At 39.1% G+C, this 12,536-nt stretch overlaps 1 protein-coding gene and 1 long non-coding RNA gene across 2 annotated transcripts in view; one reads left to right on the forward strand and one right to left on the reverse strand.

Annotated features, from left to right (window-relative positions):
• Window positions 1–12,536, forward strand: part of LOC122968405 (ephrin type-A receptor 5) — a 70,510-nt gene that overhangs the window by 41,655 nt on the left and 16,319 nt on the right. The window contains exons 6-13 of the mRNA XM_044333597.1: window positions 911–1,035; window positions 2,256–2,345; window positions 2,752–2,821; window positions 3,012–3,114; window positions 8,544–8,611; window positions 9,641–9,766; window positions 10,540–10,725; window positions 11,495–11,556. Coding sequence (XP_044189532.1) covers window positions 911–1,035; window positions 2,256–2,345; window positions 2,752–2,821; window positions 3,012–3,114; window positions 8,544–8,611; window positions 9,641–9,766; window positions 10,540–10,725; window positions 11,495–11,556 — 830 coding nt within the window. The remainder of the gene's footprint in view (window positions 1–910; window positions 1,036–2,255; window positions 2,346–2,751; window positions 2,822–3,011; window positions 3,115–8,543; window positions 8,612–9,640; window positions 9,767–10,539; window positions 10,726–11,494; window positions 11,557–12,536) is intronic.
• The window catches only part of LOC122968406, a 28,858-nt gene continuing 27,948 nt past the window's right edge, over window positions 11,627–12,536 (reverse strand). The window contains exon 4 of the long non-coding RNA XR_006398824.1: window positions 11,627–12,408. This is a non-coding gene — a long non-coding RNA (uncharacterized LOC122968406). The remainder of the gene's footprint in view (window positions 12,409–12,536) is intronic.

Below are 12,536 nucleotides of genomic sequence, written 5' to 3' on the forward strand. Positions count from 1 at the left end.
CTAAACCAAATCTTTAAAAAGTACATTTACATTGAATTTAACACATAAGTGACATGATCGATATGGAGCTTGCAGTCTTTTCAGCTTTTTGTCACTACATTAGAACCGTTTTATAATGTGTGTTGTATCCTTTGCAGGCTTCCAAACTATAGGTACACTTAACATTCAGTGCCAGATTTGAGAGTCATAGTTGACTATGTGGGCTTCTCTGCCAGCAGCTACTGAATAGCAAGGTATAATGGGATAGTTTAATTAGGCGCAGGTGCACCTGATTGCCACATTACAAAGAAAAAAAAAAGATTTCAGTGGCAGAGCTGCTTTGTAATCAGAAATAATCTCAGTGGTTGAGTTAAAGACTGAGCCAAACAAACTCAGAACAACAAACAACAAACTCCATTCCAAAGAAGAAACTCTGGGGAAAATACATATAAAATATATAAAAATAAATGTTCTTTTCTTTATCCAGCATGTGAGACATAAAATGACCTCAAAGATAGACTTGACCAAAGATAGACCATAAAGTGGTCAACCTTCTCTCCTCACCACCATCCTTAAAATGAGTTTTTTTGTGATTTTTTTTCTCTTCTTCTTGGATGTTTCATCTTCAGTTTAATATTTCATAACATACAGCAATCTCAACAAGCATTACAATTAGCTCTGCGCATGTAAGCATCAAAGGATGAGGTGTCATCAAAAGATTCATGTCTTATAGAAGGTGATGGTATCTAACAGATTTTACAACTTTGGCACCCTTTCTCCTGTATTTAATCACCCTTTATTAGGATACTAAAAATTGTATTAAACTGCTGGATTTTTATTGTGCGAAGCAAATGACCGTCAGTGCTTAAAACTGTGCTATGTCTTTACATCTTCTGTGTGTGTGTGTGTGTGTGTGTGTGTGTGTGTGTAGCACCCTCCCCAGTGAGTGTGGTGAGAAAAGGTCATACCGGGAAGAGCAGCATCGCCCTTTCTTGGGCAGAGCCTGATCGCCCCAACGGCATCATCCTGGAGTACGAGATCAAGTATTTTGAAAAGGTAAAAAAATACATATAATGATTTTTGTGCTCCTTATATGAAGCCATACATCTTTGTCCGATGGCCCAGGGCTACCTGTGTATACCTCTTTAAAGCTCAGAACTAATATACAGATGTTGCTGAGCCTGCCATGGAGGTATTGATTTTGCAAGCACTGTTTTGCTAAAGCAGTTTGTGTATTTAATATACAGCACACAACATATATTGAACTTCTGCCAACAGTCATCAAAGCATCAAATTATTTAGCAATTTGTGATTATGAGGATTATGATTGGTCTCTTGGGAAACTGTATTAATTACCATACCAACATACCTTTTGAAAAATGCTGCATATGAAGTCTTTTATTATATGGCCAATTCTAATGTTTATGCATACTGATTCAATCGCAAAGTCCTTTTTTTATTTGGTGTTTATTTTGCCCATGCCATTTTCACCTAAACTCCAGTTCATGTAATCTTATATCACCATCATTCTGTTGAACTCTATCAAATACCACAGTACATGGATTTAGTTATTTATGAAGGTATGTGGTTGACTTTCACAGAAAGTTTTAAAACAGCTGAAAATCTATATTTGCCTTGAAGCATTTTTTTACTGAAGTTTCCATTTTTGAGAAAACCTTTACCTCAATATGACTTTCATGTGACAGTGCTATAGCAGTTAGACTTGGGTAGAGACAGCAATTTGATGCTTCTGTTCAGATCCTTGTTCCCATGCCCTTCCTCTTCTCTCTTTTTCATCCTCTGATGTCTTTTCTGGGAAGGTCAGAATAAAGGTATACAGGAGAGCAGAGCAGGGTTTGTGGTCAGTGGTTAGCTAATGGCTTCTGGCTAATGGAAGGGGCATTTAGCCGTGTTTAAACCTGATGTGGTTACAGTTGGGAAACTGATCCTTACACACATGTGCTTACACACACACAGACACACAGACACACACACAGACACACACACACACACACACACACACACACACACACACACACACACACACACACACACACACACACACACTACAGGTAGCTTAACCATAGAAATGTGCAGAAGAATAGACAAAAATGTGAATGCATTGCACAGATGCTGGAAACAAGATGCACATGTACAACATTTCACAGAATGATTACTGAGGAACAAATGATCAGCAAGGCTAGAAGAATATACAGTATATAAAAAGCATGTGAGTGAATTACAGTAACCCCCCCTCTCTCTTTCTGTTTCTACAGGAGCAGGACTCCAGTTACACTATAATAAAATCCAAGGAGACCGAGATGGTGGTGGAAGGCCTGAAGCCGTCTTCAGCCTACATCTTCCAGGTCAAACATTGGGTCAAAAAATCCATACAAATAAATAATCATGAGAGGAGAAGCCAAGTAAAAATATTAAGATATGTAGGAAAAAAAGCACTTTAGTGTAGCATGAGTTGAGTATTGGGTTGGGTATTTTACAGTATTTTGGAATACCTAGAGTTGGAAAGTGTTTTGATGCTTCATCGTATTTTAAAAAATGGATGCATGGTTTGCTTCAGAGACTTCATATTTTAATCAATCTGAAAAAAAAAAACAGTTCCAGATGCCATTTTTCCCACAAAAATCATCTAAATTCCCCTTGGTGATGCGAAGGCACACCCAGACATGCTGGGTAGTGTTGATGTGGCTTAATATTTAATAGTTTATCTGTAACAAAAGTTTATAATAAATATAATTTGATGTTGTATTACAGGTGCGGGCCAGGACCTCAGCAGGCTACGGTGCATTTAGCCGACGTTTTGAATTCCAGACCAGCCCTTACTGTGAGTTCAGCAGAGAGAGAGAGAGAGCGAATGAGAGAGAGAGTGAACAAGCATGACAGTACAATAAAGTTCAACTTGTACAAGACTTCCAACTACTTTTGGAGGCTGCATCGACAACAGATGTCAGGTGTGTTGGTGTGCATGTATACTATGTGTACCTAATTCTGTATTTATCTCCTTTCCTTGGCAGTAACAGCTACCAGTGAGCGTGCTCAGGCTTCCATAGTAGCGGTGGCCGTCACGTTGGCTCTGGTCCTACTGGCAGTAGTTGCTGGATTCCTGCTCAGCGGAAGGTAAGACTTAAATATGTACCTGAAGAAACATAAACACAACCAGTACAGCATGTATACATCGTAGGTGTAAGGACAGGTGCATTCTGTTTGCCCACACATATTTTCCTCCAGTAAGAACACAGTTGGATAGGATATCATGCTACCAACAGTGCCAACATGAAGTAAAAACTGGGACTTTATGAAATGATACTGCAACATATTTATTGTTCTTGCATTATGGGAGCAAATAATGTTCATAAAGATTTGAATCTTGAATCTTGAAGGTAAGTGAATTCCTAATTTAAAACTTTAATGACTACTGAATTCTTAATGTTACATTTTAAATACATGTGACATTTTCATATATGTATATAAGATGATCAAAAATTCAAATGGTTGCTGTAAAAACCATTTAACGCACATCTACAAGTTGATTATCCTGCTTATACCATGGTCATTTGCCAACAATATAAAATAAAAGCATTTGCAAATTTCTGGTGAAAGTTTTGCACTCAAAATCCAAAGGTTATGAAGCAAGAGCTTACCATTGCCACACCCTACTTGCCGCCAGCCTGAACCGAGGCATAAAATTCATGTAAGGTGTCATTAAGCATAACGGCAGAGTATGTCTCTAAATCAGTGTTCCTTTGTTTTTGTTAGAGAAAGTCTCTCAGTATATTAACTGCCCATTTTGTTGCCTTTTTTGTAATAATCTCGTCCTTCTCTTCCGCTATCATTTTAAGCTCCTCGGGTATCAGTTCCTTGTGCTGTTTTTCACTTGGTTTCTTTCTTTTTTTCTCCATCTCTTTTTCCTCTGCTGCATCCCATTTTTCAAAACTTCATAATGAGTAAGCTTTGACAGCTGTGCTCTTTAATGTTGCTATGGTTACGAGTTGGGTAGCGGATGAATTTCAAACGGTGATTAAACTTGAGCTGAACTACGTGTGCATTAAATGGTTTTAATGCACACCTGCCAGCCAATCAGAAAAAAGTATTCACTCAGACCATGGTATAAGTTCTGTTGTTTGAATTGTTAATGAAATACATTAATATTCAGTAACAGTGAACTGACAGAGTGTGAGCAATCAAATGAACTGTGAGAGGGTAAAACAGTCATCCTGTGTTCAGTCTATGGGGTTTCTAGTCACATCTCTCATCCTCTCATTTTTAGAATAAGTGATGTTATTACTGGATGGTGAGAATAAAGTTTAATGCCATTGCTTTCATCAAGGGAATAAATACAAACTAAATTTTACAAAGAAAGTCATAATTCATTCAGGAAAAGTGGCCATTCTGCCCATGAAATCCTGAAGGAAGAGGCTGCACAGAAAGTGCAGTTTCATTTGTTTCATTTAATTTTTATTCTTAACTATAATCATTTGTAAAGCAAACCTGTTATGTACATCTCTGTATAATGTGGATGTTAGCTTAGTCAGAGGATGTCCTCATATCCTCCTTTGACCTATTGCTGACTTACAAAAATGACAGTATCATTTCTGACCCAGATATTTCTGTGTTGTTAAGCAGAATTATGGGATTTAGTATGGGGCTTGAGGTTAGAGTTTTGTAATAGGTCAGGATTAAGGATTTCTTTTTAGGTTATTGCTTTTGGGGCTGAAGATATGTACAAAGGATTCTCCTCAAGACTAGTGGCTCAACTTTGCTCTGTTACACACTGTGCTCCATGTATTGAACACTACATTAATATTGTATTTGCTTACCCCCAGGAGCCAGTTGCACCAGCTGTTCGTAAATTTTAATTATTCTAGCAATAACTCAAGTGTTTACTAAGTGGAGATTCACACATCGCTAAATTAAAACCAATTGCATCACACAAACTACTTCTTCCATAGTAATAAGTTGTAATTAAATATTTTCACCCATTCACACCCATCCGCTAACATGGAGGGGATGGCATTTATGACCTATACTGCAGCCAGCCACCAGGGGGCGATCAAGATATTTTCTTCACTTTTGGGTATATATAGTCAATGGGTACAGCTTGTGATGCTACACTGACTTCCTTAAGTTTCCTTGCAACCGATTTACGCATTATTCAAGTGTTCACTACCTAAGACATTTCACAAGTTTTAATAGTGCAACCTGATTTAGTAAATCGCTAGTTTGAAACTAGCTAGTAGTTACAAAGAACTTAGGAGGGACTTTATACACAAACATACAACTGGTGCAACCCAGTCCAGGTTTAAATTTCCTTCACTTAAAGGGAAACTTAGGTATTTTTCAACCTGGACCCTATTTTCCTATAATTTTGTGTCTAAGTGACTAATGGGGACAAGAACTTTTGGTCCAGAGCTGAGCGAGAGCGCTTCAGCCAGCAGCTGTTTGTTATTGTGTCTAACCAGGTCTCGCTCTGAAATTGAGTTGAGTTGTTGCAGGAAGACAACAGTGGAAAAGGTAGTGAAAGTTGGAGAGAGGAGCGCCAAATCTAAAAGATTTTCAAAGTCATGGCTGAATATTTAGCTGATTATTTAGCTGTCTTCATGCAACAACTCAACTCTCGCAAGATTTCAGAGTGAGACTTCTCCTTGAGCGAGACTTGGTGAGACACAATAACAAACAGAACTGATCAAGTGAAAGGTGAAGAAAAAATGTTTTATTTCTCTGTACTGTCCTTTCCATAATGTTGTCACACACTTATAATAACAATCTGAGCCTGTCAGTGGCAAAAATAAGCACTTTTAGTGGACGTACATTGACAGGGCACAACTGCCCCAAAGGATTACATTGCAGCCCATTTCGCAGCTGCCGGCCAAAGCACTCTCGCTCAATACTGCACCAAAATCGTTGTCCCCATTAGTCACTTAGACACAAAATGATGGGAAAATAGGGTACAGATTGAAAAATCATGAAGTTTCCCTTTAATCTTGTCTGATACAGTAATCGGTACATCCAATTTTGTTGTCATTTTGCATACACAAATGCAAACAGTAAAGACCACATCAAAATACAAAACATGATAAATTTCCATATGTGAAATAGTTGAAAACATTCAATTTCTCATCCCTTTTTTTTCCATAAAAGGCCCCTGAACTCTTTCAATGTATGTGGCTGTAGAAGTTTTTGAGCTTTTGAACTGATTCACCTGAATTCAGCTTCTTTAACTGCGTTTCCCATGATGCTAGCTACAGCCTATGTATGTATATCCATATCCTTTTAATGAATCATAATCAATAAAGCTCATGGCAGCTTCAGAGTGTGAATTTACGTTCAAATCCATTTTTTGATGATCTGTTCATCCATCCATTGCTCCAGTAATTCATTTGTATTAATGACTTATCTTGTGTTCATCTATCCATGGGTCTGTTCATTCATCCTTTCATCCATACTTACATTTTGTTGCTCCTTCATTCATTGAGCTCCCATTCCCTTCAACTATTAGGTCATTATTTTTGTAATTTGGTTTATCCTTATGTAATAATTTACTCACAAAGATGGCAAATGTGTAGTTCTTTAACAGAATGATCAGATGAATAGACAGTGGGTGCACTGCTGATGTTTAAGGATTAAAAAGCAAATCACAAAGACACAGTGGTGGTTTTGGTTTAGCCGAACAGGGATGAGGATCGAGGATCGCTCTGGTTTGGTGTGGGGGAGGAGAGATGGAGGAATGCCAAATTTTCCGGTGATGGATTTAGGACACAAACACCACAACCCCCTCCATCCACTGTATCCCCACCTCCCCTCCTCCTGCATGACCCTCCAGACTACACACTCATGCATAGACACTCAAACACAGCACACATGTGTAGACACACACGCACATACGCACTGATGTATGTATGCATGGTTTAACACACACACACACACGTACAGACACACACATGCAGGAAGTTGGAGGGCCGGCTGGGCACTGAGCGTGCTCAAACCCCTTGACTCAACAGATCCGGCAAACTAAACACCCTGAGGCAGACACACATGTACAAAACACACACACACAGACTCCCCTCCCCCTGATTATCCAGCTCCCTATACCAAATGCTTCTAGCCAAGCTTGGCTGTCCTACAGAGAGCTGTGATGGGAAAGACTTGGACATAACCTCTCTGCGTGTGTGTGTGTGTGTGTGTTGTTCATATGTTCATGCACTTGAGCTATTTGTCTTCAAGAATTGAAAAATTACGAAAATTCTGCCCTTTTACTACATTTTGTTGACTCTTAAAATGCAATGCAAGGTGCATTTACCTCACATATAGTAATTTGCGTGCATCTCTGTGTCTGTTCTGCCTGTGTCGTGTGTGTGTGTGTGTGTGGGTGGGTGTGTGTGTGTGTGTGTGTGTGTGTTTGCGAATAGGATCAAGTATAAAATCAATCCTCCAGTTTAATCTGGTTTATCTATGATTATTTCTGACACTGCTTGTCTAAATATTGACATACAGAGGCTCTTTGAGAGCACACACACACACACACACACACACACACACACACACACACACACACACACACAAACACAAAAGCATCCACATATCTTACAAATGAATACAGGTTCTGGCCTGTGCATCAGGGGATACACAGACAGGCTTGCTCACACTGATATAAAAGAAAAGCATCTGGTACGGACACAGACAAAAGCCAGTGTCTTAAAAGAATTTCTCGTATACATCATTCTTCTTCTGAGTGACCAGAAATCTTTATTTTGTACATGGCCTCTTTTCAAAAAGTGCAAAACTGCTCTCTCTTGTGCCAAAAGTCACAGTTACTCTGTTGACAGGGGCTTTCTTGGAAAATTATATTATTTGAAAACTGCAGTCCTTTGCTTTCATCTGAAAAGCTGGTAGTTTCAGCATTTTCAGCAATACTTTTGAAAAGCTAGAAATGTAAGTTAGCAGATCCTATAAGGAAACAAAAAGCTTATCTTGCACTTTGATCCAAGTGCGATTGTGCCAGGATTTGCTTTTCTGTGCCATTTTGTGGTATCTTTACTGTAATCTCTGTCAGTTACCCTTTCTTCTCTCTGTTTGTAAATGTCAGTGTTTTTTCTCTTTGCTTAGATATGCAGTAGATAAAATGCATAAGGGCATACAGTATACATTTTGTGCTACCTTGTAAAAGAAACTGGAAATTTATAACCACAATTTTAACACACAAGACAATTTTACTTTCAAACTAAATGTTCTCTAATGTGTCATTAAATTAAAGAAATGAGAGTGCTGGTTACCAGAACTGTGTCATCGGTAATGTCTAATTGACATTCATCCTAATTTGTTCCACCTTTTGTTGCAGTGTTGATTAAATTACTCAAAAGTAAAATTCATTTCCATGAGAATGTTCTCAATGTTTTATCTACCCCTGCAAGTCACCACTGTGTGTCATTGATACATGTTTAATTAAAAGGTGTTCTGCAATGATAAAAATGTTCAGTTAATGCTTTTACATGTGCACAATACTGTAGCTTGACATTGGTACTGATGTGTTTGTGTCTCTTCCCTCTCAGGCGGTGTGGCTACAGCAAAGCAAAGCAGGATCCTGAAGAAGAGAAGATGCACTTCCACAATGGTCACAGTAAGTTAAAGAAAGCTCAAACCAATTCTGTGTACGTGTGTGTGTATGTGTCCGGGGGCAAGTTCATCCAAAGTTTATACTACATGTACAGTAGTGGGTTCAAACAGCGGTCATGTCTGTATGAGTTTATTCACCACCGTAGGCCCTTGCTTGTGCGTGTGCGTGTTTTATTCTAGGAGCTATTCTGTTTGAATGACACAGCTTCACAACCTGCTCCATGGCAGCCATGTTGGCAGAGGACATGCAGAGCTGTGATGATTTATATGCCGTGACAGCTTAATATATTTAGTCACATTTCTGGCATTGTACCCTGCTCTCCATCTGTTGGCATCAGAGAAGACCGTGACGGGTACATCAGCTCTGGAGAAGTCAGGAGAAATACCACGGTGCCAGTATGCGTGGTACACTGTCATAGTGGTTGATAGCATTAAAGAAAATATTGAGTGTTAATTACTTATCATGCACACAAAAAGTGACTGAAAGGGTGTCTTCTTTTGGGATACTTAAAGCTATGAGTCATTGCATTTTGTTCTCGAGTTTCTGTACTGTAAGTACTTTCAGAACTTGATGCTGCTTTTGAAGATGTAAAGCTTTCAGGACTAGTATACATCTCATGATACTGAGGGATTAGGGTTTATGGAAGTTCACTTGAGAAAATGTTTGTTAGATAAAGTTACCATATGACCTGACAAATCAAGGTACATCACATTGATGAAAAAATCCTGTAAATTCAAGGCTGCCATAAAGAGGCCCTGCTTTTTGATCCTTGCAACATTTGGCATAACATTGGCCTATGGAAAAGGTACAGATCTCTCATCATATTGCCCAGCCCTAATATTGACAATAACAATATTTTTAAAGCTAACAACAATGATGAAATGATCAAATATACTATAGCAAAGATGGCAGCCATTCATGCTATCACATTGTTGTCTGTGCATACATTGTATTATAGATACAAGTCTGACTGAATGCTGATATGTTAAATTACATCTAAATGGTAATGATGCCATGCTTGTGCCTCTGCAGTAAAGTTCCCAGGGGTGCGTACCTACATCGACCCCCTCACATATGAAGATCCTAACCAGGCAGTGCATGAATTTGCCCAGGAGATCGACGTCTCGTTCATCTCCATAGAAAGGATCATCGGAGCTGGTGAGTCAACCCAGTGTGCCTGCCTGTGTGTGTGTGTGCATTACTGAAACACTGATTCTTATTCTGAGCCTTAGTTTGGGGCTGATTTGGCCAGCATAATATACCACAGAATACATTAACATCCATTCTGAACCACTGGGGTGAACTTGCTCAGTCAAGCGTACTCAGGTAAAATCTTTTAATGTCCTGTAACAGCTTAATATCAAACAATACTTGATTAAAACACACTGGATGTATTAACAGTGATGAGTCTAGCCTAATTCTGTCATGTTGTATAGAATTTAACCATTTTCTCATTACCTCCACCACAGTGCGTCACATTTTCTTCGACCTGCATAAACTTGTCACATTCGTAATTGCATGTCATTGTATAGGCACACTTTTACACACAATTAAGCCAAACACTGTCCTAGAAAATGACAGCTCACACAGCTCTAAATGGTGTTTGTGCTCTGCTGCAAACATGTTGATTGTTAACATTTCTTAGTCTTACAAGCTCTCTAGCTGTACATCAGTAAAATAAGCCCTTCAGTGTAAGAATGTTTTTGTTTTCTAGGTACTTTTCTATTGTGATAATGAATATTGAATCAGGAGTTGAGAGTTGCTTGCAAATTGTTTACTGTACAGAAATGATTGCATGGCAACACTGATTCGAAAAAGCAAAAGAAAGTGATCTGTTCAGGGTTGTTTTACCATTGGACAAGACTTTTGCAAGTCAAGGTGAGCTGAAATGTTGAGGCCACAGTCAAGCTCTGTCTGTCTCTTTGCCTCAGGGGAGTTTGGCGAGGTGTGCAGCGGACCGCTGAGGCTGCCAGGGAAAAGAGAGATCCAGGTTGCCATCAAGACCTTGAAAGCAGGCTACACAGAGCAGCAGAGACGTGACTTCTTGTGGGAGGCGTCAATCATGGGCCAGTTTAATCATCCGAACATCATCCGTCTGGAAGGCGTGGTCACCAAGAGTGAGTCATGCTGTGTGTTGCTTTGGGGTTGTGAGCCCAAGATGCTCCCAGATGCAGATTACTGAGACTACTCCTATGGCAGTTGTACTGTGCATGTTTAGTAAATCTGAAGCTCAATTTGTCAGGTTTAGGTTGAGTTGTCAGACTCGGATTTCTTCAGACTATAAGATGCACTTTGTCGGAGTTTTTTGACATTCTCCATTCTCAGCTGTATTTCATCAGTCAGCTTCAGCTGTACTTTGAGTTGTACTTTTTGAAAGGACCATTTTCTGACTCATTCATGCCAGTGATGTCATCACCCAAGTTGTACAGTAATACATAACATAAATAAATGTGTGTCACATTAAGTGATTATGAAAATAATTCTTAGTCGCAGCCCTACTATGGAGAGACTGAAGCTGGTGAATTACAGCTGAGTCTAAGGGAAGGTGAAGTTGACAAAGTAGTACAGTTTAGCCTGATGAAATTAGGAATACATTTGACAAAGTAGAATGTAGCCTGACTACATCAGACCTGAGAAGTCCATACAGCCACTATAAGGCTGTGAGCTGCTCTTAAAACTGTCCTAAATTCCCTGTGATATGTATAAATGTCACTATTGTATGATAGTCTGTTTTATACTGTTAGTTAATATTGTGATATTCTGTGTTCAGATTAAAACCCTTTTCCCACTCCTACCTCTTTAAATCTAAGATTGAATTTATAGTTCACCATCATCTTTAGATTTGCTTTTTTGTAGTAAAATGTACTCTCATATTTTGCTTCTCAGGCAAGCCAGTGATGATCATCACTGAATACATGGAGAATGGATCACTGGACACATTCCTTAAGGTAGGAGAAGAAGTAGGACAAGGATGCATAAGAGAAGGGTTATGGGCAATCAAAGAATAAGGAAGTTCGATTGTAAAGGGAATGGGGAGGAGGAATATGAGAAACGGGAGGATGATAATTATAGAAGGCAGGCAGTGGAATGATTTTCAAGAATCAATCAAAACGAAATAAGCAGCATATTATGCATTATTAAGAGTAAATGGAGTCAGCTCTCGGACATAGATCTGTATTGGACTGAAACACCTCAGTGGACCTAAGTAAGTGGCAAATGGTCAGGGGTGGAGAGCCACTACTTGCTGATATGCCAAACTGGAAGGGCAATTATCACAGAGGTGGAAAAATGTTTAATCTTCTGGAAAGGAAAATACACTTTTGAGAGCTGTTTGTAATTGAGATGCACCATTGTGGGCAAAGAGGATCAGCACAAATGAGAATATGTGCACTAAAGCTATCATTATTCCAATTCAGTAACTCCTCATTCTACAATTCAAACAGAAATGAACCAGAGAAGAGAGTAAAGCACAAGCTATATGTCTATATGGTACAGATTTGAAACTACACATTCTGAAATGGTCATTAGCTCCGATTGTGAGACCGACCACTTTGTTAGAAAATAGGAAAGACATCCAAGTGCTCAGGGCTGGAATCATGTGCACACTGTCTAGACAGTTTGGACCTCACCGGGAGGAGAAGGTGGATGATAATGAAGAGGCAGGCTGGCAAATCTCTAAATTAAATGATCCCTCTCCAGTCTGCACTTCAGTCTATTCACGGGTCCAATGGCAAGGTGCTCAGTTGGCAGACAAGGCTGAGTCTTGCATGAAAAAAAGGGTAAACTCCTACAGCAGATGGCTAATGGTGAGATGAGAGGAATAAGGTCATATGATTCAGCACAACAATGGCAACATGGTAAAGGCATATTTCAGAAAAGCAATTATGAAAATTGGGTAAAGGTGAGAATAAAACAGTGGTGCTTAGAG

The sequence above is a fragment of the Thunnus albacares genome, chromosome 18, assembly GCF_914725855.1.
Source record: "Thunnus albacares chromosome 18, fThuAlb1.1, whole genome shotgun sequence".
NCBI lineage: Eukaryota > Metazoa > Chordata > Actinopteri > Scombriformes > Scombridae > Thunnus > Thunnus albacares.